Below are 26,855 nucleotides of genomic sequence, written 5' to 3' on the forward strand. Positions count from 1 at the left end.
GTATGTATAAACTACAGACCACATTGCTATTCTTTTTGTTTAAACAGTCAATTATATTTTAAAGACACTAATAAGAAAAAAGTTTTTTATGTCTGAAAGTAAGTTTTCATCTTTGCTTCTGAGAACTATTTTTGTTGAGATAGTTTTAGGTTGAATTTTTCTTTATCATTGCTTTTCAGCAATTTGTGATGTTTCATATTTACTGTTCCTAGATTTCTAGTTTTCATCACATTTGGAAATGTTTCCACCAGTATTTCTTCAAATGATTTTTCTGTCCCCTCCTTCTATCTTCTGGGAACTCTGATTACATATATATTAGGCTGCTTGAAGTTGTCCCAGAGCACCTTGGTGTTCTGTTCATTTTTAGAATCTTGTTTTGATTAGATGTTACTTTAAAATTTACTTTTTTGAGTGCTTGATATTTTTATAAGCCTATAACTTTTCTTGAGCTTTGTTCTGGGATGTAATAATTAAGTTTCTTAGAGTCTGATCCTTTTGGGTCTTCCTTTTAAGAGTTGTTAGGTGGGACTAGAGCAGTGCTCATTTTAGTACTAATTATTCCCCAGTACTGAACACTTCTGTATACCCTACTCAATGCCCTATTAATCATGAGGTTTTCCAGTTTGGCTTGTGGGAACAGGCAGTATTTTCTAGCCTGTGTGAACTTTGAGCACTGTTACTTTTAATTTTGGAGGGTGGCTCTTCCCTAGGCTTCAGGTAGTTTCCTTATATATACGACTAGTCAGTATTCAGGTGATTACTTGAGGGACCCTTTGTGTATCTCCAGAATTCTCTCTCCCTGCAATTTTCTCCTTTCTAGTACTCTGTCCTGGAATCTCTAGCCTCTTTCTCATCTCCCCAGGTCTCAGTTCTGTCTTTTCAACTCAGTTAGTTCGGTGGGCTCTGCCTGGGTTCCCCTTCCCTGCATCATAGTTTGGAAACTCTCTCAAGGCTGTAAACAGCGAGCAACTGTAGGGTTCACCTTGATTTTCCTAAACTCTAAGGGATTGTTGTGTTTCTTATCTCATATCTAGCATCTTGAAAATCATTCTTTTCTATATTTTGTCATTTTGGATAGTTTTAGGGGTGTGTGTGTGTGTGTGTGTGTGTGTGTGTGTGTGTGTGTGTGTGTGTGTGTGTGTGTGTGTGTGTGTGTGTAGGGTAGGAGGAGGAGCAATAAATCTGATTGCTGTTACTCCATCTTGGCTAAAAGCAGAAGTCTTGAATTCTTTCTTTTTTTTTTTTGCGGTACGCGGGCCTCTCACTGTTGTGGCCTCTCCCGTTGCAGAGCACAGGATCCAGACGCACAGGCTCAGCGGCCATGGCTCTGCGGCATGTGGAATCTTCCCAGACCAGGGCACGAACCCGTGTCCCCTGCATCGGCAGGAGGACTCTCAACCACTGCGCCACCAAGGAAGCCCTGAATTATTTCATTTTATTAGACAATTTTTCTAATTTCTACATTTCCTCTGAACTTAATTATGTATTAATATCTAACAAAATAATTTATTATGAAAAGTTATTCTTACTGTAATAGTCTCTGTTGGTCCATCAATGGGGAAACATTACAAAAAAGATGGACTATAATATCATACCAACTGTGTTAATCAGATATTTTAGATGGAGAATGACCACTTTCTAAGTAGTATATTACCATTAGTGATTCTGGAGACAAGTTGGGGAGGGGAGGGCACAGACAATAAACACAGCTTAAATAGAAGGATTAACGTAACTTCATATAATACAAGTTGTATAATTGGGTCAATGACTTAATGTGTGATTTTATTTCATATTACTTAAATATAAATCAAACACCCAGGAATCAGGCAGATGCCAAGTAGCATAAGACAAATTCTCTAAAGAGGTTATGAGCAGAGTTTCTAAGAATTAACCGCAGTTTGTTAAAAATGCAGATTTTCAGACCAAATCCCAGATTTTAATTTAGGAGGACTGGGATGGGGTCTAGGAATCCATAAATTATTAACCAACTCAGTGACTTTGGTAAGAGATAAAGAGGTTGCTACAGAATTAAGCACACCTTTATTTCTTACTTGAACTGTATAAATGGATGATGGGCAGGACAGAACGAACATTATTAGGAGAATCAAAATAGAGGCAAGCCCAAGCCAAGGTATTTTAGCCCGTAAGGTTCAGATTAGACAAGGCCTCCAATATCAAACTAAAAAACCTGGGGATTAGAGTCTTGAAACCACCTAAGGTTTCAGAATACAGAAATAATAGTTTGAGAGTCAGCATTTTTAAAAGAATATTGACTTGATGGGATGAGCTGCAAAGCTGGAAAGCCTGTCAGAAGGTTTAGAATGAGGTAATAAGGGTGAGCATCAAGGAAGAAATACTGACAATAGAAACTAAAATGTCAGAGACACTTAGTAAATGTAAAAATTCTGAACTTCCTTTCACATATGTAAGGAGAGGAAGTTAATATTAAATACGAGATTTAAAAATATTCATTACAAACAATAATAACAACAAAAGTAGCAACAATAACAATAAAAATAATAAGAATCAAATAATCTTCAACAGGCTTTTCAGATGTTTACTTGCATGATTCTTGAAACTCCATTAAGAGCTTAGGAGCAGTTTGTATTGCCTGAAAGGAGTATTAAACAGCAGTGTTAGTTTTCTAAATTAAAATGAATTCATCAGTCATTATGAACTAAAAACAGGCACCTTCTATCTTCTCTAAGGCAGATGAAGCAATGTGTGCGCTCTTTAGCATAATTTTATTTATATTTCTTCATTCACTATTTCAGCCAATTTCAGTTTATTGTCAAAGATACAGAGATTTGTAGTCAAGAAAGAAGGAAAATCTACTTCTTCAAAATTACAAATTGGACATTTAGGTTAAAAATGCCAAGTGGGGGGCTTCCCCGGTGACACAGTGGTTGGGAGTCCGCCTGCCGATGCAGGGGACACGGGTTCGTGCCCCGGTCCGAGAGGATCCCTCGTGCCGCGGAGCGGCTGGGCTCGTGAGCCGTGGCCGCTGAGCCTGCGCGTCCGGAGCCTGTGCTCCGCAGTGGGAGAGGCCACAACAGTGAGAGGTCCGCGGACCACAAAAAAAAAAAATGCCAAGGGTATGATAGAGGGATTAACTCTGGTAGGGGGTGGGTAGGAGCAAAAAAGTCAGACAAGGTTTCAAGGAAGATATAACTTGAGCTGGGCTTGAAGGACAGATGGGATTTGAAGAAATGGAGAATAGAGAGTATGGAAGCAGGAAAGAAAAGGCATTTTATACAAAAAATCTCAGTAAGAATTTCTTTTATATCAGAAACTGTTAACAAATTTTCACAAAGATGGATAACTTGCTCAATGCTGTGAAAGGAATTCCAAAGGAAGATGAGACTTATGGACATTTATTCATTTCTTACCTTCTTTTAGCGGGGTTTTGAGAACAAAATTTTCTTTACTTTCATGAAGAAAAGACTTTGAAGGATCAAAGTGTTTGATACCCAGAACTTTATTCAATTCCTCCTGAAGTTTTGTTTCATGTTGTTTTCTTTTAGCAAGTTGAGCGCGGAGTTTTGACACCTCCTATATAAGAAAAAATACAGTCAATAAATAATTATTGAAGATCACGTTGGTGAAATACATTACCAATGTTACCGACAATTCCAAAGTTGTTCATTTTTCGAAACTTAATGGCAAAAGCCTACTAGATATAGGCTTTCAGACTATAAATTATAAAACGACTTTGAACAGCTGCGACAAAGAAGACAAGTCATTTAAATCTTCTTGTCCCTCTACAGATACAAAGCTATGTTTCTGATAAAAGTTCAACACCAAATTAAATGCTGAGATCCACTACAAGCATGATATCATGAGAAGCTCTGCTGACCTGTTCCCTAGTGATATAAAAAATTATAAAAGGCAACCAATTAAAGCCTCTGAAAATGGTCTTAAGGTGAAACAGCAAGTGAAGAAATATTTATTCAAGCAGATCCACAAAAAGGTGGTTAAAAGAGGCAGCGGTCTATTGTGTTTGAACCAGTCCTGTTCCCTTTCTCTCCAATCCCTGCTTAGCGAAGCAAAGACTTTACATCAGACCCTTGCAGCCAAGTGCACAGGGCTCCCTCTTTCCCTAGCTCTCAGTCAGAGGCTTTTCCTGCCAGGAGGAGCAGGACATCAGCATCTCTCATCTTGCCCCCCAGCTACCTGTTGCTCTGAACCACAGCAAATGTTGTTGAGAGGTGGAGGGTCTTTTCTTCCAAGGAATGGAGGCCTTATCTCAGGTGCACAGTGCTGAAAATACTGAGACCCTGATCACCCTTTCCCTGGCTCATGAGACAATGGTTTCAAACCAAGAGAGGCAAGGTGAGAGAACCTCAGGGTGCTCCCCATCTCTCTCTCCCCCCAAGTCTACTGAGCATCTAGCTACTGGGACAGAGGTGTCATTCAGAGAAAAGCTTGCCATTGTCCGCAAATCCAGCTCTGAAGCCTGGGCTCAGAAATTTTGCCTGGTGGGAGAAGCAGGCTATAAAACACAGAGCTCCTAATTTATTCCCAAAGGATCTGACTTCACTTGCAACAGAGCTTAGAGAAGTTCAAGCTGAAGGGTGCTCTCAAGAACAGTAGAGGGACTTCCCTGGTCGCGCAGTGGTTAAGAATCCACCTGCCAATGCAGGGACACGGGTTCAAGCCCTGGTCCGGGAAGATCCCATGTGCCGCAGAGCAACTAAGCCTGTGTGCCACAACTACTGAGCCTGCGCTCTAGAGCCTGTGAGCCACAACTACTGAGCCCGTGTGCCACAACTACTGAAGCCCATGTGTCTAGAGCCTGTGCTCTGCAACAAGAGAAGCCACCACAATAAGAAACCCATGAACTGCAACGACGAGTAGGCCCTGTTCGCCGCAACTAGAGAAAGCCCATGCGCAGCAATGAAGACCCAATGCAGCCAAAAAAAAAAAAAAAAAAAAAAAAAATAGAATAGTAGAGTTTGTAGTGCAAGGGAATTGGAAAGTGATTCAAAATGTAGGCTAGGACTTCCCTGGTGGCGCAGTGGTTGAGAGTCTGCCTGCCGATGCAGGGGACACAGGTTCGTGCCCCGGTCCGGGAAGATTCCACATGCCGCAGAGCGGCTGGGCCCATGAGCCATGGCTGCTGAGCCTGTGCGTCCGGAGCCTGTGCTCCGCAACAGGAGAGGCCACAACAGTGAGAGGCCCGCGTACCGCAAAAAAAAATGTAGGCTAAATGGTAGGCTGTCTGTTTTGTAGAGGAGAACTGCTGAATGAGACGAGAGGGAGGAGCCCTCCTGGAGTACTGACATAAGACACAATTCCAACAAAGGAGCCAGAATTAGATTGGATTAGTCTGTACAGCAACTTATTATGCCCCAGGGCATTGTTGAAAATAACAGAGGGATAAGCCAGCAGCTATGAGTGTTTGGGGAGAGAGGAAGACAGCCTTACCAAAACCAAAGTCATCTCAGGTGACTGTGGGCACACCCCAAACTGAACCTTCCTCAGTAGCAACATCACAGGCACAAACTACTGGGGCTGGGGAGGAGGAATACACTTCACTAAATAAGAAATAATAACATACCTGGAAAGGGATAGCAGTACCCAGAGGTGCTACCACATCTTACCTAAAACATCTATTTTCCAACAAAAAATTACAAAGTATGCAAACAGGAAAGCATGACCTATATACTGGGAAAAAGCAGGCAACAAAAACTGTCCAAGAGAGTAATCGGATATTGAATTTATCCAAAAAAGATTTTAAAGCCATTATAAACATGTTTGCAGAAGTAAAGGAACTAAAAAAAGGGAGTATACTCAAATTACTAGAATCAGAAATGAAAGAGGGGACATTACTACTGATATTACTAAAATAAAAAGGATTGTAAGGGAATATTATGAACAACTGTATACCAACAAATCAAATAACTAAAATGAAATGAACAAGTTCCAAGAAATCCACAAACTCCTGAAACTGTCTCAAAAAGAAATAGTCAATCTGATAGACCTCTAATAAGCAAATAGATTAAACTAGCAATCAAAAACCACCCACAAAGAAAAGCCCAGGTCCAGATGACTTTACCACTGAATTCTACTACACATTCAATAAAGAATTAATACGAGTTATTCACAAACTATTCCAAAAAAAACGGAAAGGATGAAACACTTCCCAGCTCATTTTATGAGGTCAGCACTACCCTAATAAAATAAAACCCACCCCACCCCAATATCAATATCAACAGAACTAAATGTGATTTTACAAACCGATTTGAGTTGGCTATTTTCATCTTTCAATTTCACAACATGCTTGATTTTTTGCTTTAGATTCTGATGACCCAATAATTTAGCATACGAGTCTCTTAGTTTATTTAGCTGTTCCTGAGCTGCACCATGTTCATTCAACAAAGCCTGTTTCTCTGCTTCAAATGCATCCAGTTGTAGCTGAAAAATACATTTTTTTATAAAGTTAAGATTTAAACCTGCTAAATCTTACTTGACTCATATAAACTATAAGTACAACTAAAGTGAAAGAAAATAAAAAGGCAAAAGATAAAAAAAACATTATGCTGACTTACTCTTAGGGTTCTCCATAAATTGACCTTTTTTTTTTTTTAAATTGACTCTTTTTAAAACAAGTTGTTTTTCATTTCAAAGATCATTATTAAAACAGAGGGAAAGAAATGAGGAAAGAAGCCCTGCTAGCCAGCCTAATCTGTATCAGCCACATCATCCCATTATAACTAATACTGTCTTCTGACTCTATTTAACTACCAAGATTAGCATTTATCCTTTTATGATCAGCATATTAGAGAAACACTGAGAAAAATCATAACAAAGTAAGTGTCACAAATTTACATAGCTTAATGATCAAAAGTTCACACCAGCAGAGCCTTCTAAGCTATTAACTTTAAGAAGCTTATTAAAAGGTAATTTAAAAATTTTTAGTTTCAGTTTTGGCTGCCTTGGGTCTTCGTTGCTACACACGGGCTTTCTCTAGTTGCGGTGAGCAGGGGCTGCTCTTCTTTGCGGTGGTTTCTCTTGTTGAGAAGCATGGGCTGTAGGTGCGTGGGCTCAGTAGTTGTGGCACACGGGCTTAGTTGTTCCACGGCATGTGGGATCTTCCCGGACCAGGGCTCGAACCCACGTCCCCTGCATTGGCAGGCGGATTCTTAACCACTGCGCCACCAGGGAAGTCCCTATGCATACATTTTTTAATGTAATCTTTATAGGCTTAAAATTTACCTTTTAGGGACTTCCCTGGTGGTACAGTGGTTAAGAATCCGCCTGCCAATGCAGGGGACGTGGGTTCGAGCCCTGGTCCGGGAAGATCCCACATGCCGTGGAACAACTAAGCCCGTGTGCCACAACTACTGAGCCCACATGCCACAACTACTGAGCCCACATGCCACAACTACTGAAGTCTGCGTGCTCTAGGGCCTGCATGCCACAACTACTGAGCTCGCATGCTGCAACTACTGAAGCCCACTCACCTAGAACCTGTGGTCCACAACAAGAGAAGCCACAATGAGAAGCATGCATACTGCAATGAAGAGTGGCCCCCGCTCACCATAACTAGAGAAAGCGCACACACAGCAACGAAGACCCAAGGCAGCCAAAAAAAAGAAAAAAAAGTATGCATAATAATGCAATAAAATTTATAGGCTTTTTAAAATAGGAAGTTAAATTGTTACTGTAAAGGCACAGCAAAATGATCTTTCAGAAGAACCATGTCACTTTCATGACTGACAGGGAACAACATGAATTCTTAAATACAAGTAAGCTAAGGCCTAATTGACAGACCTGAAAAGGTTTTGTTTTATTATATAATTCTTCATAGAGGAGACGCCACTTATTCATTTCCTCAGTTAATTCTGCCGTTGATTTTTCTTTTCCAGCTTTTCTGTAAGGGAAAATTAAATTTTAAACCATAGTATACTAGAAAAAATAACTGAGACACATGGCATTTCGGTTCTAAACCTAAATTACCTTGCTTCTCCCTTTTCCAGTTGTTTCTTAAAGTCTTCGCCTTGTTGCTTGAGTTGGTTCTGCAAATCAGTTATTTTTTTAAGAGAAGAAACTGTGATTTCTTTAACTTCTGCTTCTTTAAGTGTTGATTTGGTCTGCAGATCTAGAAGCATCCTTGGGTTTGAGAGAGAAGAGTCCACTAAACAATTTACAGCCATTTTAGTTTCTTTAACTCAAGCAACTATCAAGAACTGTACTTTTTTAACTGTGTAAATTCTTAATTTGCAATTGAAGATCACACAAAGCAAGCCATGGGACTACAGTTTCCTGCGTCACTTAGTAGCTGGCTTTCAACGACATTAAATTGTCTTAATGGTTCTCAGGTCACAGATGTCACCAGGTTTTATTTTTCCCCAATACCTTGCATATTCTTGATTTGCATTCTCAGTTGCCAATATCTCATGCTGAACATCCTCTGCACTTTTCTCAGCCTTGGCCACTTTTTCGTGAAGTGACATGTTCTCCACCTTAAGATCTTCTATCTCACTTGCTGCTGATGTTTTATAGCTTATAAAAAAGAAAAAAGGTTAAAGGATTTTTCTAATTGCTGTATGCAGGACAAACCTATAGCTGATTAGCTTATATTTTATGCACTTTTAGGCAGGGGTCCCCAACCCCTGGCCCATGGACCGGCAGCGGTCTGCAGCCTGTTAGGAATAGGGCCGCACAGCAGGAGGTGAGCTGCGGGGCGAGCTAGTGAAGCTTCATCTGCCACTCCCCATCACTGGCATTACTGCCTGAACCACAGCCCCGCCCCTCCCAGTCCCAACCCCATGGAAAAACTGTCTTCCATGAAACCAGTCCCTGGTGCCAAAAAGGTTGGCGACTGCTGCTTTTAGGTAAAACAAATAAAATCTTATCTATTTTTGCATTTGCATGGGTAAGAATTCAATGTTTTGAAGTCAGTACTTATATGAACTTATATGACACATGCTGTTCATTTAAAGAGTCAAGTGCCTACTATGTGCGGAAACTAGGCCTAGAGATGCAAAGAAATCAACTACCAAACATCGAAATTATCCCCAAACAAAAAGCCCACACATCCTTCCACCTATTGTCACAGACTTTATCATCCTGTGGGTAAGAGAGGGAAAAAAATGCCCCCACAGGTCTTTGCAAAAAAAAAAAAAAAAAAAGGAAAAATAAATATATATAATTAAATTTGTAGTAAGTGTTTTGAAGGAAAACTACAGAACACCTTAGCTGATAGATATGGAAGAGGCCTTTCTGAGGAATTTACAGTTAAGCTGAGACATGATGGATAGGAAGGATTTAGCTAGCCAGTTGGGGACAAGTATTTCAGAGGGAAAAGATGCATATGTGCTCAGAGACAGGTAGAACACAGTCCATAAAGAGCTGGGACTGGAGTCTAATGAACAAGAGAGGCAGGGGCAGAAGCAAGAGGCATGAGGCCAGTCATCACTGGTGGGGCACAGTGAGTGGGATTACCTGAGGGATAAAGGAGAGACTTCAAAGGTCTCTAAGTAAGTGTGTAGATTATTCTAGAGATACGTGGAGAACTGACTGGGGAAGGGGCAGGAATGCTAAACTGGAGGATTAACTAGAAGGCAATTATTTTTCAGCTCAGGTGAGTGGTAAAAGAATCTTGAACCAAGGAGTTGGCAATGGTAAGATATGAGCTCTCTTTTGGAGGCAGAATTGAAAAATTCAAGAAATAGATTGGATGTTGGGAGAAGGGGAGAGAAAATGATCAAGATGACTCTAAGATTTATGGAACGAGAAACTCAGAAGATGGAGATATCACTGACTGGGCTCAACAAGAATGAGAAACTAGAGGGAGAAAGAGGTAGAAAGGAGATCAAGAGCTGTTTTGGTCAGGTTAATGTTAGACGATAGTGAGATATCTACTTGCAGAAGTCAAGTAGGAAGCTGGATACATGGGTAGGAAGCTGAAAGGATAGGTCTGGTTTGAAGAAATAAATTTTAATGTTATTAGCATACTGATGGTGAGTGACATCATAGAATGGTTGAAAACTTCTTAAGGCAGTACTTTTTAAAATAGCAAGAAGGGAAATCGCTTTTCAGGGTTGAGAATAGCACTAAAAATTATATATATATATTTAATCTATATAATTCATATTCATGTTGACATGCATAAATTATAATTAAAATATATATACTCACATACATTATGTGTGTGTATATATATATGTATGTCATAATATATCAGATGTAGGAACAGATCACAGGGGAAAGAAGGTACTAGTCAATGAATGGGTACTAGGCAATTGATTATCCATATGGGAAAACAAAAGTAAATTTTATCCCTTTATCACTACACATACAGAAATCAGTTCTAGGTGGAAAAATGAAAAGTGAAACTTTGGAACTTTTAGAAAAAAAATAGGTGAATATCTTTATGTTCTTGGGATAGAAAGAAGTTTTGGATGTGAACGTGTTCAATAAAAATTTGTGAACTTAAGCACATTAAAATCAAGAATTTCTATTCATCAGAAGAAACCATAGGCACTTCCCTGATGGTCCAGTGGTAAAGAATCCACCTTCCAATGCAGGGGCCTCGGGTTCGATCCCTGGTCAGGGAACTAAGATCCCATATGCCGTGGGGCAACTAAGCCCGAGTGCCACAACTATTGAGGTCGCATGCCTCAACAAGAGAGCCCATGTGCCGCAAACTACAGAGCCCACACACTCTTGAGCCCGCGCGCCACAACTATAGAGCCCATCCACCCTGTAGCCCAGGCACCACAACTAGAGAGAGAAAACCTGCACACTAAACTAGAGAGAAGCCCGAGCGCTGCAACAAAGAGACCGCATGCCGCAATGAAAGATCCCACATGCCCCAATGATGATCCTGCGTGCTGCACCTAAGACCCGATGCAGCCAAAAAAATAAAGAAAAAAAATAGATAATCAGCAAGGACCTATGTATACCAAGGAGGTCTATCAACACTCTGTAATAACCTACGTGGGAAGAGAATCCAAAGATGAATAGATATATGTATATGTATAACAGAAAAAGATACTGTACACCTACAACATATACAATATTGTATATAAATGTTACCCCCCAAAAATAAAAATTAATAAAGAAAAGAGGTAGTGAGACACAAGCTTTAAAAAAAAAAAGAAGAAACCATAAAGAAAATGAAAAGACAAGCCACACTTTGCAAGAAGATATTTGCAATCCATATCACTGATAAAAACTACAAATCAACAAATAACAGAAATGAAATGAGAGAGAAATGAAAAAAAAGTCACATACAAGCCTGTTACAGAAAAGGAAAGATAAATCATCCATAAGAAAAAGCTCTTTTACACTTATTACACTGGCAAAATTTATGAAGTCTGACAAGTTTTGGAGGGGAGATAGATCATTGAGAACTCACACATCACTAGTGGGAGTGTAGATTTTCACACCCACTTTGTAAAGTGGGCATTAAATTTTAAGGTTGAACATTCACTTAAATGTTACTTTAGATAAATTCTTACACGTGTATACTAGGAGACCACAAGAATATTCATTGAGTACTATTAAAAAAATGAAAGAAATGGGAAACAACCTAAAAGCCCAAACTGAGAATGGATAGTGGTAGATTGATAAAATCAAATATTCTGTAACAGTGACCATGAATGAACACTGGCAACACTGTGATTGAATCCTAGAAACATACCTAATGCAGAGTGAAAGGGCAAGTCCCAGGATATGGCATACACTACATGACATTTTTGGTGAAGTTCAGGAAAAAACAAAACTAGATAATATATTATTCATATGGATATACATGCTATACAATTATACACAGGAAAAAAAGCAAGGAAATAATCAATGTAGACTCTGAGATGGTGTTATCTGTCGGAGGAAAGCATGAAGGCATGAAGATGGGATAGTGGAAGAACTCATATATATACCAAGCGGTTGAAAATCTTTTAGCCTGTAGGTTGTCTTCTATGAGCTCATGCATGTTAATTTTACCTTTATGCTTTATAATTTATGTATACATTGTATATCTTTTCTATTTGTTGAACATACTAAAATAGATAAGAGCCCTTACCCCCAAATTATATAAAGTATATACAATAAGTAAAAATGTTAACATTAATACTCTTGGTGTGAGACTGTGTGATGTATCGGTATTTGTTGTATTATCCTTTGCAACTTGTAGTCCCCTCCAAAATAAACTTTAAAAAAAGGGAAAATAACAAGTGAGAAAAATAGGAAGTGAAGAAGTGGATACAGTATATAATCTTCTATCAAGAAGATGGGCTATGAGATGCAAACTATTATATATAGGATGGATCAACAACAAGGTCCTACTGTATAGCACAGGGAACTATATTCAATATCCTGTGATAAGCCATAATGGAAAATAATATGAAAAGGAATGTATATATATATGTATAACTAAATCACTTTGCAATACAGCAGAAATTAACACAACACTGTAAATCAACTATATTTCAATAAAATAAATTAAAAGAAAAAAAAGAAGAAGATGGGGGGAATTCGCTGGTGGTCCAGTGGTTGGTTGGGACGCCACGCTTCCATTGCAGGGGGCACGGGTTCGATCCCTGGTCGGGCGAACTAAGATCTCACAAACTGCGCGGCCAAAAAAAAAAAAAGGCTACGAAGAGGAGTAGAATTTTGGGGTAAGAAGGGTGCTGGGAGTGACAGGTGTTATTGGATAACTGCAGAAGGAAGTGGGGGGTAAAGAGAGACTTTTTAAAAATGTATTTTAAAGATGAAGGCATATTGACATGATTTAATATTGACTGGAAAAATTCTAGAAGAAAGGCTGAAAATTATGAGACAAGGGATAAATGATAGCATGAGGTCACTGAAGGTTAAAGGAATTAGATATTTCATCTGTAATAAGTGGGAGGAAGACGGGATGAGCATAGATGCAGGTGCGTTTACAGGTTTGATGAAGAGGAAATAAAAGCGTTTGGATTCTTCATGAGGAAAATGATGACATCAGGAGAGTCGGACAGAAGTGCCAAAGGTCTGAGAATGCATGAAATTTGAAGTGGGTAGTTGGAAAGGGAAATTACTATATATTCTAAGATACGAGGTAACATTAAATGCCCATTTATGATTGGACACTATGGAATTTAAAGTAATACCAATTGTTTTATTTTTGTGATTATTTTGTGGACAGATGTTCCTACGTAAACACCCCTCCTTGCTCATGTATGTTCGAGAGTGCAGTCTCCCCATACAAATACCTTTCAAATTGAGCGGTAACATCTCTCAGGCTCTGCACTGTACTGTTATACCTTTCCTGCAAAAGCAGTGTGGTCTGAGCATGAGCAGCATTACTTTTCTCCAGTTCAGCTTCTTTCCTAAGAAAAAGGAACAGTTAAAAGATAAAATGCTAACTGCAAATCATTAGTCTCAGAAAGAGACTAGGATTACCTTTGACACTGTGAATCATATATCCCACATCTTCATGTTTATATCAGATACTGGCAGCTTAGACCTAAATTTATGACCTACATCTAATAGCCTGTTCATTTACCTACAGCTTCATTTTATCTTTCCTGCTTTTATTTTACTTCTGTTTTCATCCTAATTTACTTACTTATCGTTTCATATCATACGTACTTAGGTAGGTAGTTTAAACACTTTTTTGGAAGAAAGTAGATTAAAAAGACTCTGAAAGAAAATCTTGATAGCAGCCAAATCTAAAGAATGTGAAGGATTACCAGTTAAAAAGCACTAGGGTTGAATAAAATTTAATTCTCTGCATTTAGACATTTAAGGAACACTAGGTACAGTTAAGTTAACTTCATTTTAAGAGTTCTTTTGAAAAAAGAGTTACAGAACTATGTGGATTTATTTTGATTACACCAATTACCACATAATAAATTGTTATCCAAAGATTCAACAACTTATTTAGTAGACTATTTTGCATAGACAGAATGGCTTTTAAGACATCTTTATAAATATATACTATAAAACTATAGAGATTTTAAAAAATATTAATATTACATATTACCACAATGGTGATACAACATTTTTGGTAGGCATATGAGCTTATAAGAGATCTTTTAAAGAACAAATAAAAACTGTAAGTAAGAAGCATTATTCACTTACAGACTAAGTTGGACACTGAGACAAGATAGTTGATCAAATTCATTCTGTAATGAGTATAGGGTTTAAAAAATATATACCACAGCTAAAAGCAACCAACTAGTACTAAAGGATTTATAATAAAAATGTTCTCTTTCCTGCCCCCTAGAGGAATCGTTGTCAACTTCTAAGTTTTTCTCTTAAGCTTGAAATTTCCAGGCTGGAAAGAACCTTACAAATGATCTCATAAAACTCCTTTATTTTATATCTAATAAAACAGAAAATAAAAGAAATTAAGATTGTCTTGCTCAGAATCACACAACTAGTTAACAGATCTAGGAATAAAATCCTTATCTCCTGACCTCCGGACTGAGTTTGTTGAGTTAGAATAAATGATTATCTCATCTTTCTTTCCTAAACTGACATCATCCACTCAAGTTTCTTAAAGTACCTGTTCCCTGAGGCTGGTTGCAATATAGAACAATCCCCCTAAGTACACTTTGGTAGTGTTCCCCAAAATGCAAGCATAGAGAAAACTTTGGTGTTTTTTTAATCAGTAACAAAAGAAAACAGAAAAGGGATTAATAACAAAAGTACCTAATAAGAGATAGATACACACTTGTGAAATAAGTGGCAATTCTGTAGCTTTATGTCTAGTCCATGGTTCCTTGCTAGAAAATGTTTTACTGCTGAAATCCCAAGGATTCAAATATTTATTCACAAATTGAACTCAAGAATCAACCCAGATATTTTTGTTTTATTTTGTTTTTATACCTTTGTATTTATTAGCGCTCTCTTTTTTTTAACAACTTAAACTTCTAATTTTTATTTTATTTTATTTATTTTGGTTGTGCCAGGTCTTGGTTGCGGCAGGTGGGCTCCTCTGTTGTAGGTTGTTAGTTGTGTCATGCAGATCCTTAGTTGTGGCACGTGAATTCTTAGTTGCAGCACGCATGTGGGATCTAATCCCCTGACCAGGGATCGAACCCCTGTCCCCTGCATTGGAAGGTGGGTTCTTAACCACTGCGCCAACAGGGAAGTCCCTCAACCCATTTAAATAAATGTAGTGGAGAAGGACCTATAATGTGATGAAAATAGTATGGAATAAGAGTTTAAAAAAAAAAAAAAAGCATGAGAACTTAGGCTTTCTACTTTTTTTTTTTTTTTAAACCCACTAGCTTTGTCTACCTGAAATTGTCCTCCTCCTCTTTCTGGCTTTGGAGACTGAGGTTATTTATTTATTTATTTTTTTATAAATTTATTTTATTTTTGGCTGCATTGGGTCTTCGTTACTGCGCGTGGGCTCTCTCTGGTTGCAGCAAGCGGGGGCTGCTCTTTGCTGTGGTGTACAGGCTTCTCACTGTGGTGGCTTCTCTTGTTGCAGAGCACAGGCTCTATGTGCCCAGGCTTCAGTAGTTGTGGCACGTGGGCTCAGTAGTTGTGGTGCACGGGCTTAGTTGCTCCATGGCATGTGGGATCTTCCCAGACCAGGGCTCGAACCCGTGTCCCCTGCACTGGCAGGCGGATTCCTAACCACTGCGCCACCAGGGAAGCCCCAGGCTTTCTACTTTTAATGACAAATTTTTTATTTTTGAATGTTTCCCAGTTCTGGTTGTTTTTTTCCCATTGTGCTTTTTGATTGTTACTTCTGAAGTGTTTGTGCTCCCTCAAAAGAGGTAATTAAAAGTATAACTTACACTATGATGCATATATGGACAAAAAATGGAAATGTTTCTTATTAAAGGGTGGGAATCTTATTATTTTGGATATTTTTCTAAATCTGTTATCATTCTAATGCTAATGTCCAATAATTTTTAGAAAATATAAGAGCAGTATAGGAATACAAAATTTTGGTTATTAAAACTCTCTTTAGTTAAACCTTGGGCCTTAAATAAAGAAAGGGCATGGCTTCTGACTTTGGCTGTCATACTTGTTTATATGCACATCCTGTGCATGTACTTTACCTGTCTGTGTTTATCCCTTATTTGTAAAATAATTCCAACCTCACCACTCACACGATTGGTGTGAGAATCCTGAGAGAATGTGCTAGAAAACACTTCAACATTTGAAGTCATATATAAAAATGAAGTCCTATTAATACAAACCCTTTCAGTCTTTCTTCCATGAGTTTTAGTTCTTCACCTCTAGATTCTGATTCTTCTTCCAATTGCTTGACCAGGCTTTCCACTTGTTCCTCCTTTTGCTGTAATTTATCTAGCTCATCCAGTGCTTGCTTTAATTCTCCCTCAAAGAGATTCCTCTCTTTAACCATTTCCTCTTGAAAAGAACATAGCTTCTGTTGAAGACTAGAAGATAATTCCTGCATCCAAATAGAAAACCATCAAAATAATTTGAAAGCTTTTGAAAATTTAATAAATAATTAAATTAAATTGAATGATTTGTGAGGTTTTACTGAGGGCAAAAAAGAAGTACAGATGATGAAGTATGGACACTAAATTCAAGAGCCTCCAGGAAACTTGAAAAATAGAGAGATATCATATTTATTTTATCATGGATTATATCCTACACTTTGTTAACATTATGGTAAATGCTATTTCAGTCTTTTTTCCTACGCAACACACACACAGACAGGTGCGCGCGCGCACACACACACACACACACACACTTAGAAAACCAAAATCATATTCTACAAGTGACTTTTATCATTTTTCTCATGATTTATATAAAAAGAGTACTATGATTTCAATGTTATATAAAATATTTTAATGTTATATAACATGAGTAAATATGAATAAATAAATACAAATAAATCACTTGTGAAAAAATTTTAACATTACAAATAAAATGAAAATTGCCTACTTGTATTCTAACCTTAGTTTTCCCATTCCAGAGATAACCACTAGTTTGCTATTCTATGCCTTATGGTCTTTTTCTATATATTTATATACTTAAAGTGTAAATGATATATACTGTGTATGCAAAGGTCATTTAAAATATCATAAAAATAGTAGTTGAGATCTTTTCAAGTCAATATATACAGATCTACTTAATTCCTTTGTTGTTGCAGATTGACCAATGATACAAAATTTCATGTGCATGTGAATGCCTGCTTGCCCAACTCTCACCAATGTGTCATATTAGTAAATGTTTTAATATGTGCCAATCTTGTAAGTGACAAAAACAAATTATTTCTATTTCTTGGATTACTACTAAGGTAGCGCATCTTCTCGTGTTTACAGACTACCTGAATTTCTTTTTTTTTTTTAATTTAAAAATTTTTTTGGCTGCACCATGCAGCTTGTGTGATCCTAGTTCCCAGACCAGGGATCGAACCTGGGCCCCCTGCAGTGGAAGCATGGAGTCCTAATCACTGGACCGCCAGGGAAGTCCCGAAGCTATCTGAATTTCTACTTCTAAGAATTATTTATTTCCATCCTATGCCTATTTTTTTTTTTTTTTTTAGTGAATTGTCCTTTTTTCCTCATTGATATGTAAAGTGTTCTTTATGTAATCTGCATTTTAAATAACTGTCAGTTTCCTTTCTTGTCTAATTAGACACTCTTTTACCATAGAACTGTAAATGCCGATGTAGTAATCTAACACAAGAATGTGCTGAAAAATTTTTTTAAACAATTTCCTTATTTTGCTTCAACTGCTCCTTGAATTTTTTCACATTATGAATAACGCTGTGGTGAACAGCAGTTAAATACGTGGCATAGGCACGATTATTTCCTCAGGATAAGATTCTAGAAGTAGAATTGCTGGATCAAAGGACATATACAATTTAAAGGTTTTCTGATATACAGGGAAATGTATTACCTAAAAGAAGCACTAGCGTTTTAAAATATTGTAGTAAACTACCTTTTCTTGTTGCAGAAGTGAATCAATTTGCAACACTTTTTGTTGTAGCTCTTCATGTTCTTGTTGTTTAAGAACAGACCTCTCTTTTAAGTTTCGTATCTCAGAGTTTAGATTTTCATCCTGTTCTCTGTCCCTATTGATGAGGTCTTCTAGAAAAGGGAAAACATTAACAATGCTGTAATTAGATACTAATATTAACTTTGAGAAACCCAGATTCCCATAATATTCCACTATACTGCTTTGTAGCATGTTACAGAGATCAAGTATTTCCAAAGGGGGGAAAAAATAACTCTGAAGTTGGTATGATTACTATATATAAAATAGTATGTATATTATATAATAAAACCCCCAAACCTAGTTCTATGTATCTACCAATTTTAAATGGCCACCCAATGGGGAAGTCAAGAACTGCACAACCATATATATTTCAATCAAGACAAGAAATATATTGAAATAAGCAGACAACAAATATCATAAAAGACAAAAATTCCCAAACATAGAACAAAATTTTTGTTGTTTATATAATTATTTTAGAAAGTTGTTATAACATAGCAGTACTTTTAAAAAATATCATCAGTAGTACTTATCTAAAGAAAGTAGTACTATAAACAGTGGAATACCTTTTTCTTTTTCAAGCAGCTGGCATTTAGCATTCATGTCTTCCACTTGTTTAGACAATATAGCAACATTTTCCTCCAGAGACTGCTTAAGGCTTAAAACTTCATGATTCTTCTCTTTCAGATTTTCTTCTAACTGGGCAATATCTAGCTTGTATTTTTCCACTTGATCTGATGCACAACTGCATTAAAACAAATTATGTTGAAGAGCACATCTATTTAAGCATAGGGAACATTAAATGAAAAGAGATGAAAATGATGTATTCATCACAGTTCAACAAAATAAAGTCCAATTTAAAACTACTCTTCATATTACCTTATTTCTTCGATGTATTCTAAAAGTTTTTCTGTTTCAGATTTTTCATCAATCTTTTCTTTCTCTATTGAAATACTAAAAAAAATTGCACATATTAATATACACAATAATCACGCATAATGCTTACTCTGTACCAGATACTGTTATCTCAGGTAGGCTGACTCCGGAGTCCAAACTCCTAACCATTCACTTATGTGACCCCTCAAGTTGACAATTTAATATATGCAAATAGGAGGCTCAAGTTTTTTACTTTTAAGTAAGAAAGCTTTCCAAATATATTCTGACAAAAGGGTTATGATGATGAGAGTCATCCTCTGCAACACTCCAAGTGTAACAGAAATCATCTTTTCTGTAGCTTTCCTAGCTTCCCCACCCCCCACACATACAAAATAACATTTTGTGTGCCACAAAGCCTTTGTTCCAGGCTGCCTTATATTCAATTACTTATGTGTTTACCTCCTCCAAACACCACAATTTGAGAAATGGGCGAGCGACAAACAGACACCTTACACAAGGATATATACGAATGGTCAATAAGCACATAAAAAGATGCTCGACATTAATAACAACAAATTAAAATCACAAATGAGGGACTTCCCTGGTGGTGCAGTGGTTAAGAATCCACCTGCCAATGCAGGGGACATGGGTTCGAGCCCTGGTCCGGGACGATCCCACATGCCACGGAGCAACTAAGCCCATGCGCCACAACTACTGAGCTCACGCGCCACAACTACTGAAGCCCGTGCGCCTAGAGCCTGTGCTCTGCAACAGAGAAGCCACCGCAATGAGAAGCCCGTGCACTGCTATGAAGAGTAGCCCCCGCTCACCGCAACTAGAGGAAAGCCTACACACAGAAACGAAGACCCAATGCAGCTAAGAATAAATAAAATAAATAAATTAAAATAAATAAATAAAATCACAAATGAGATACTACTTCACATCCACTAGAAAGGCCGAAATCAAATAGATGACAACATCAAATGTTGATGAAGATATGGAACAGATGAAACTATCACACATTGTTAGGCGGGAGTGTAAAACAGCAAAACCACTTTGAGTGTTTTAAAAAACGTTATATGTATACAACCCTATGACACAGAAATTCCACTCCTAGATATTTACTCAGAGAAATAAAAGCCTGTGTCTACAAAAAGGCATATATAGTTGACTTATTGATAATAGTCAAAAACTGGAAACCCAAGTATTGATCAATAGGAGAATAATAAACAAATGGAGGTATATTCATATAATGGAATACTACTCAGAAGTGAAAGGAGCAAATTATAATACACCCAACAGTACGGCTGAATCTCAAAAAATTATCTTAAACAAAAGAAGCCACATATACACACATATGCATGCATGTGGTAATAAATGTCTCCAAAAAGGGCAAACTAATTTATGATGATAGAAGTCAGAAAGTGGTTGCAGGGGTACGGGGGCAGCCATGGGGGAGGAACAGGGGAGCAGGAAGGAGCACGAAGGAACTTTCCGAGGGGATGGCCACACTGTCTACCTTATTTGGGTGGTGGTTATACAGGTGTATACAATTGTCAAAAGTCACTAAACTGAATACTTATGATCTGTGCATTTTACTGTATACGAATTACAGCTGAGTAATAAAAAGAAGGCTAGGATTGTGCATTCATCACAGCTCCCTATACCAATACTTCTCAGTTTTGGTCTCACTACAACCTCCGTAAGATTATGTTGTTAGAAAGACCATGAGTCTTTCCTCATTACTGATACAGAAGACGTACAAAAGTAATACATTCATACATCTTTCAGCATAAAACGTTTGGGAATGATTAGGGCTCAACTGTCACTTAGGAAGAGAAATAGGGCAAGTAGAGGCAGGCAATGAGGTAAGTATGAAGGGAAGGTTAAAGTCTCAGTAAACAATAACTAGCCGAGAAAGGTAAATCAAAAATTGGTTACACACACACACACACACACACAAACTGGTTATACAAAGGAATCTCTTTCCTTTTAGTCACTCACATCTTCCCCTCAAGTTGTGCTATTTTCTCCTGAGACTCTTCGAGATTCTTCTGGGTAACCTGCAGCTTCACCTCCATGCCTTCTTGTTTAGCCATCATGCTCTACACAACAGAAATATCTGTTTTAGGAAATGAGAACTTGTTCAGATCCCCCGCTCCAGACACAGCAAACTTACCAAAGGTATCACTCACCCTCATCTTTATTTCTCTTTTGTTTCGAAGTTTCATCAACTCAAGGCTTAGAATTCTCAAATTCTTCTGGTTACTATCATCAGAAAACTAAGTACAACGAACATAAAAAATCGAGAAATATTTTCTATTAAGTCCTGTAAAAAAAAATCACTTAAATATTGATTATCTATTATTGGGACTGTTATTTGCCTACAACATACTCTGGTAGAGAAAAGAGCCAGGATTACTGGTTTTACAACTACTACTGTTCTTGTCTCTCCTTTTCCTTCATGTGACTTTCTGGTCTACTTTTGAAATCAGCTTCAGTGGTCGTTTATCTGTATATGCTAGAAATTCCACTGTGTGGCTCTAAGACAAGCTTCTTGGAGAGAATTTCGTAAAGTGTGTTTGCTTAACAAAATGCATCTGCATTGTTTGGTCTACTTTGAAATATGCAGACTATAGGGTTCATCGCAGGCCTAATAAATCAGAATCTCCCTGAGTGGGGCCTAGGAATCTGCTCCCTTCTCCGTGCTTAATTCGTATGCATTCTTACTCCCTTTGTAATCAAAGAGCTCCGCACATGACAGGCCCTGAATAAATGACTCTCATTAAGCTGAAGAGTGATTTACAGCTTCCTTCTACTTCTGTAAAAAAGCAAGACGACCATGTTAAGTCCTTTAAGATCATTATTATATTAATATTGATAAATACAACTTATCTATTGAACACATTTAGTCCACACAATTATTCATTTCCCACTATATTTCCAAAAGGATTTGAGATGGAAGCTTGCTATTATGCTATTATTTCTTTCAGAGAAAGATCTTTAAAGATACTTCTAGATGTAAATTCTGCAACATTTATTAGTGGCCTTATTTATTGGGGGTGATTTTGAAGAAGGCGAGAAAGTGTCAGACATTAAAACAAAAAGTAAACTTTTTTGTTTATAACCTCTTATGTGCCAGGCACCAAAATAAAAAAGATGCAATAATAATTCCTACTGGAAGCAGCTTAATATTTAAAGTACATTTAGTGAAGGAAAATGACTAAACTAGGCCTAAAATTCCCAAACAGCTATATGAGAAAAAAAACATGTTTATTATTTATTCAATTGTAAATATTATCATGAGGTTCAAATACCTTAGATTTTAGTAGCTCATTAGTCCTGGTTAATTCAATAAGCTGTTTTTCCAGTGAAGCATTACTTGCAGAGAGAGATGTTTTTTCCCTGACGGCAGCATTTAGTTTTGCTTCCATCTTCTCCAACTCAGCTTCCAGATCCTGGATCCGCTTGTCTTGAGCACCACGTTCCTGCACAAGAACACGAATCTGGACAGAAACAAGGTGATAAATGAATAATTCACTGATTACTGCCAACATAATCACTAAATGCTACTGATAATCAAAATATTAAAGTTCTAGACAAACTTCTGATTGTGACATGATGCTCTTAGATATTCTTAGCTGTTTAAGCAATCATATTTATTTTATGACACATCTTGAAAAACTGTAAGCATTTTAAGAACAGAGGATTTGAACTGTCATAAACTTCTAGGTGTAATTAAACTGTTTATTCACTTTTAAGGATTTCTACCTATAAAAAGTCTTCTTTACTCTAGTTCTAATTATAGGAAGTCAAATTATAGCTTGAAATGCTAAATATCTTTTTCATTTCTGGGAAAGCAGAACTGGGCTTCTGAGTAGGATATGGTAGGCATCAGCAAGCCATCATTCCTGCTGCAATTACTAGGTAAAAACCAAAACCTAAATCAAAAACACATACTTGTCAACAAAAAATGTGGAAGCCAGAAGACAATGAAATGTTTAAAAATGTATGCAGAAAATCTGCCAATCAAAAATTCTATTCCCAATGAAATATCCTTTAAAAATATGAAGGTGACATACAGATGTTTTCAGAGGGGAAAAAAAAAGGCTGAGAGTATTTGTCAACAGTAGAACTGCATAAGGAATTCTAAAGGAAGTTCTTCAGGCTGAAGGAAAATGATCCCAGGTGTTTGTAAGATATGCACTTTAAGGACATAGATTGACAATAAAGGGATCGGAAAAGATTTACCATGTAAACATTAAACAAAAGAAAGCTGGTATGGCTATGTTAATATCATACAAAGTAGACTTTAAGGCAAAAAATATTACTAGGAATAAAGAATTTTACGGGTAAAAGATTATTTCAAGAGGAAGACATAATCTTAAATTTGTTGTGCACAACAAAGTAATATCATAACTTCAAGATATACAAAGCAAAAACTGACAGAATTAAAAAGATAAATAGACTAATCCCCAGAGCTACAAATTTAAAAATACCTTTCTCAGTAACTGATAGAGTAAACAGACAAAAATATCAGTAGAGATAAAGATCTGAAGAAAACTGTTAAACAACTTGAACTAATTGTCATATATAGACCACTATAACCAACAAGTGCATGTACATTCTTTTCTAGTTCACATAAAACATTTACCCAAATAGACTATTAGCTGGGTATAAAAGTATCAAGAAAGCACAGCTGCATTAAATCACATGAAAAGTATTTTCTACCCTCATTGGCTTTGTATTCATACTAATCTCAGTATTCTAAGCCAATTGCTTTAACTAAAAATATATCAAGCACCACTTATATATACAGCTGTGAACTAGATGCTAGGGACTGAATGAGCTTTAAGATTCCCTACTATAAGATTCTTTATGCCTACATTATTGGTTTAAAACCAATGTTGATAGCACATCATAAAACAGAAAAAAGGATGCTGAGATTATCTACATCACACTTTTTTCAGTTAAAGAAACTTAAGCTCCAAAAAAGGACTGTAAACTCAAAAGACCAAGCAGATAATATAAATAAGAGAGCCAGGCGAGGACTGACTGAGCAAATGTGGGGTCTAAAGAAGGCAACGGATGCGGAAACTGTGCTATCAGATCTTCTAATTTTGCAAGAGAAGTCAGAAATTTGAATTTGTTTTGCATGATAGTTTACTTTTAAATATTGATAATTCAAATTAATCAAACGAACAACAAATACTGTGGGGCTTAAATAAAATAGAGCTGTATTTGTCAAAAATTTCTATTCTAAAAGATTAAGTAACTGATACAAATTACCAGTTCTAATCCTGGCACTGCCACTCACTCACCAGCTATCTCATAGACACTCGGAGACACTCAGTTATTATATATCTAAGTATTAACTCCTACATCATAGGCATGTATCCTCAATAAAATGATAGCCAGTATTACTAAAATAAATACAAAAAGGATCAGAGCAACAAGGGCAGAGATTTGCAAAGTTATTTTGACATATTCTGGATCTTAAGCCAACATTTAACTGTAATCAATAGTAAGTTTTAATACGTCAAAAGAATATGTCTAGGGGACTTCCCTGGCGGTCCAGTGGTTAACACTCCACGCTTCCAATGCAGGGGGCACAGGTTTGATCCCTGGTTGGGGAACTAAGATCCCACATGCTGTGTGGTGTGGCCAAAAAATATAAATAAATAAATAAGTAGAAAATTCTTATTAAAAAAAAGAATATGTCTACTAGAAAGAGTTGCTCAGTAATGGAAACACAGAAAAAAGACTGCCAGAAAAGCAAAGCTGGCAGTGATCAGCCTTGCCCTGCTTAGGGAAGTAGGCAGGTTTTTTAGGTCAGCTTTGCTCAGTAGAGATTTCTGCTACGATGGAAATGCACTGTGCAGTATGGTAGCCACTTACCACTAGTGCCTACTGAGCAGGTGAAATGTGACTAGTGGAACTGAAGAACTGAATTCTTAATTTTATTTAAATAGAGACGTGGTAAATGGCTACTATATTGGATAGTACAGGCAGTAGGTCATTTTATCCTTGAGGAAGGCATATACCTATAGTGCAGAGATGCAGTAAGTTAGCACAACTCCATCACAATTCAAATAACCTGCTAGGATTTCATGCTCACCAAGTTTTCTAGCTAGTTACTGTCTTAACACATAGATTACTATATAGGAAGAGTGTATGCTATGAGTAAAGGTTAATATTTGATCCACATATAGTTGTAATAAACTAACATATTGATTTTAGTTATCCGTTTTTCATGAAGTAGATTACCTTGAATCCATCCCTTACTAAGCTAACAAATTGCATACCACATTGACAACCACGCTCTAAAATATGGTATCCAAGCCAAGGATTGGTTACCCTGTAGGTACTGGCCTGGATGGTACATATACCTCACTATATGACTCCTCAAATAGCAACAGAATCCTTGTCTCTTAACTATGTGTAACTCTTTTTCCATTATATTGCACTTACTTTTCAGTAAGTTGAAAGTACTGCTTACCTCTTTTACCAACATCTTCAAATCTTTTTCATTCTTTTGAGATTCTTTCTATTTGAAAATCAAAGAACAGAGACAATCAAATTTAAGTGCCACAAATACCATAGCCAAATTTGATTTTTAGGTATCAGAAAAGATTAAGGGTTCCAAACATTTCACTGACTCTATAAAATATTTTGTAGGTGACTTACCTAGCAAATGAAGGAAAAGCTTCTTCAAATCTTAAAATATTTCAGGCTTGAACATTTTTTACCCCAATAGATGAGGCTTTTGCTAACAAGTCCACTGAAAAGAACAGGTCCTCTTTTCTAATGTTAAACAGCAATACATTTTAAATACTTAAGTATGCTATCTCAGAAAAAAAAAAAGACTCTTAAAAAGAGAAATCAGGGCTTCCCTGGTGGCGCAGTGGTTGAGAGTCCGCCTGCTGATGCAGGGGACACAGGTTCGTGCCCCGGTCCAGGAAGATCCCACATGCCGCGGAGCGGCTGGGCCTGTGAGCCATGGCCGCTGAGGCTGCGTGTCCGGAGCCTGTGCCCCACAACAGGAGAGGCCACAACAGTGAGAGGCCCGCATACCGCACAAAAAAAAAGAAAGAAAGCAACTTAAACTTAGATCCCAAATATGAGAAAAAACTACAAGTGCAAAAACATAAAGAAAAACTGAAATAATACAAACTGATTCTAATCTACTCATTGCCTTTATTCTCAATAAGATGTATTTTTACGTATCTTTTTATATCCAATAGCCTTTCTGAGATAACGGCCCAAAACAGAATATCTATCTTTTCCATCTAAAGATGGAAGAAAAGTCATAAACACCTTGAACAAAATGTGTTTCATATATTTCTAAGTTGGGGAAGGGCCACCAGTCTCATGTTTATTAATTTCACACCTGATAGCATTTTCTATCAAGGAAGGCCTATTATGTAGGAGTTTTACACAAACTTGTTTGTAATTTAGTTTTAAATTTCAGAACTGTTTCTCTAAGAAATTCAAGTCAAGAAATTTACATCAATTTCCAAGAAAAGGGTATCTGTATCAGTGCTGCCCATAAAAATATAATGCAAGCTATGTACATATTTTCAAATTTTCTAGTAGCCATATTTAAAAGGTAAAATATTTAATAATACATTTTACTTTAACCAAGATATCAAAAATATTATTTCAACATGTCATTAGTATAAAATTATTAACAAGATATTTTATATTTTTGGTACTAGGTCTTCAAAATTTTCTGTATATTTTACACTTACAGCACGTCTCAACTCAGATGCTAAATTTTCATTAGAAATAGCTATCTATATTTAGATTTCACAAAATATACAGATGAAAAGGTAGATTCACATACCCAAGTTATTCCAAAAACATTTAAGTTTTATAACAACAGAATCAAGTATCAGTTTTTAACTACCCATTAATTAAAATTAAATAATACTAAAAATTCAATTCTTCACTTTCAAGTGCTCAGTAGCCACACGTGGCTGATCACTTCCATATTGGACAACAGCTCTTTTTTTTATAGAACAAGAGACTTAGGTAATCGCCAAATTAAT

The 26,855-nt window shown here is 36.9% G+C and overlaps 1 protein-coding gene across 1 annotated transcript in view; it reads right to left on the reverse strand.

Annotated features, from left to right (window-relative positions):
- Positions 1-1,763: 1,763 nt before the first annotated feature.
- HMMR (hyaluronan mediated motility receptor) overlaps positions 1,764-26,855 on the reverse strand; it is a 29,862-nt gene continuing 4,770 nt past the window's right edge. Inside the window, exons 4-18 of the mRNA XM_060006809.1 lie at positions 25,304-25,351; positions 22,122-22,310; positions 21,000-21,086; positions 20,809-20,909; positions 18,808-18,882; positions 18,495-18,673; positions 17,875-18,023; positions 16,158-16,372; positions 13,206-13,322; positions 8,362-8,508; positions 7,963-8,115; positions 7,777-7,876; positions 6,241-6,417; positions 3,390-3,552; positions 1,764-2,611 (exon numbers count right to left, since the gene is read on the reverse strand). Coding sequence (XP_059862792.1) covers positions 2,592-2,611; positions 3,390-3,552; positions 6,241-6,417; positions 7,777-7,876; positions 7,963-8,115; positions 8,362-8,508; positions 13,206-13,322; positions 16,158-16,372; positions 17,875-18,023; positions 18,495-18,673; positions 18,808-18,882; positions 20,809-20,909; positions 21,000-21,086; positions 22,122-22,310; positions 25,304-25,351 — 1,920 coding nt within the window. The 3' untranslated portion in view covers positions 1,764-2,591. The remainder of the gene's footprint in view (positions 2,612-3,389; positions 3,553-6,240; positions 6,418-7,776; positions 7,877-7,962; positions 8,116-8,361; positions 8,509-13,205; positions 13,323-16,157; positions 16,373-17,874; positions 18,024-18,494; positions 18,674-18,807; positions 18,883-20,808; positions 20,910-20,999; positions 21,087-22,121; positions 22,311-25,303; positions 25,352-26,855) is intronic.

The sequence above is a fragment of the Delphinus delphis genome, chromosome 3 (genome assembly GCF_949987515.2).
Source record: "Delphinus delphis chromosome 3, mDelDel1.2, whole genome shotgun sequence".
In the NCBI taxonomy this organism is placed as follows: Eukaryota; Metazoa; Chordata; class Mammalia; order Artiodactyla; family Delphinidae; genus Delphinus; species Delphinus delphis.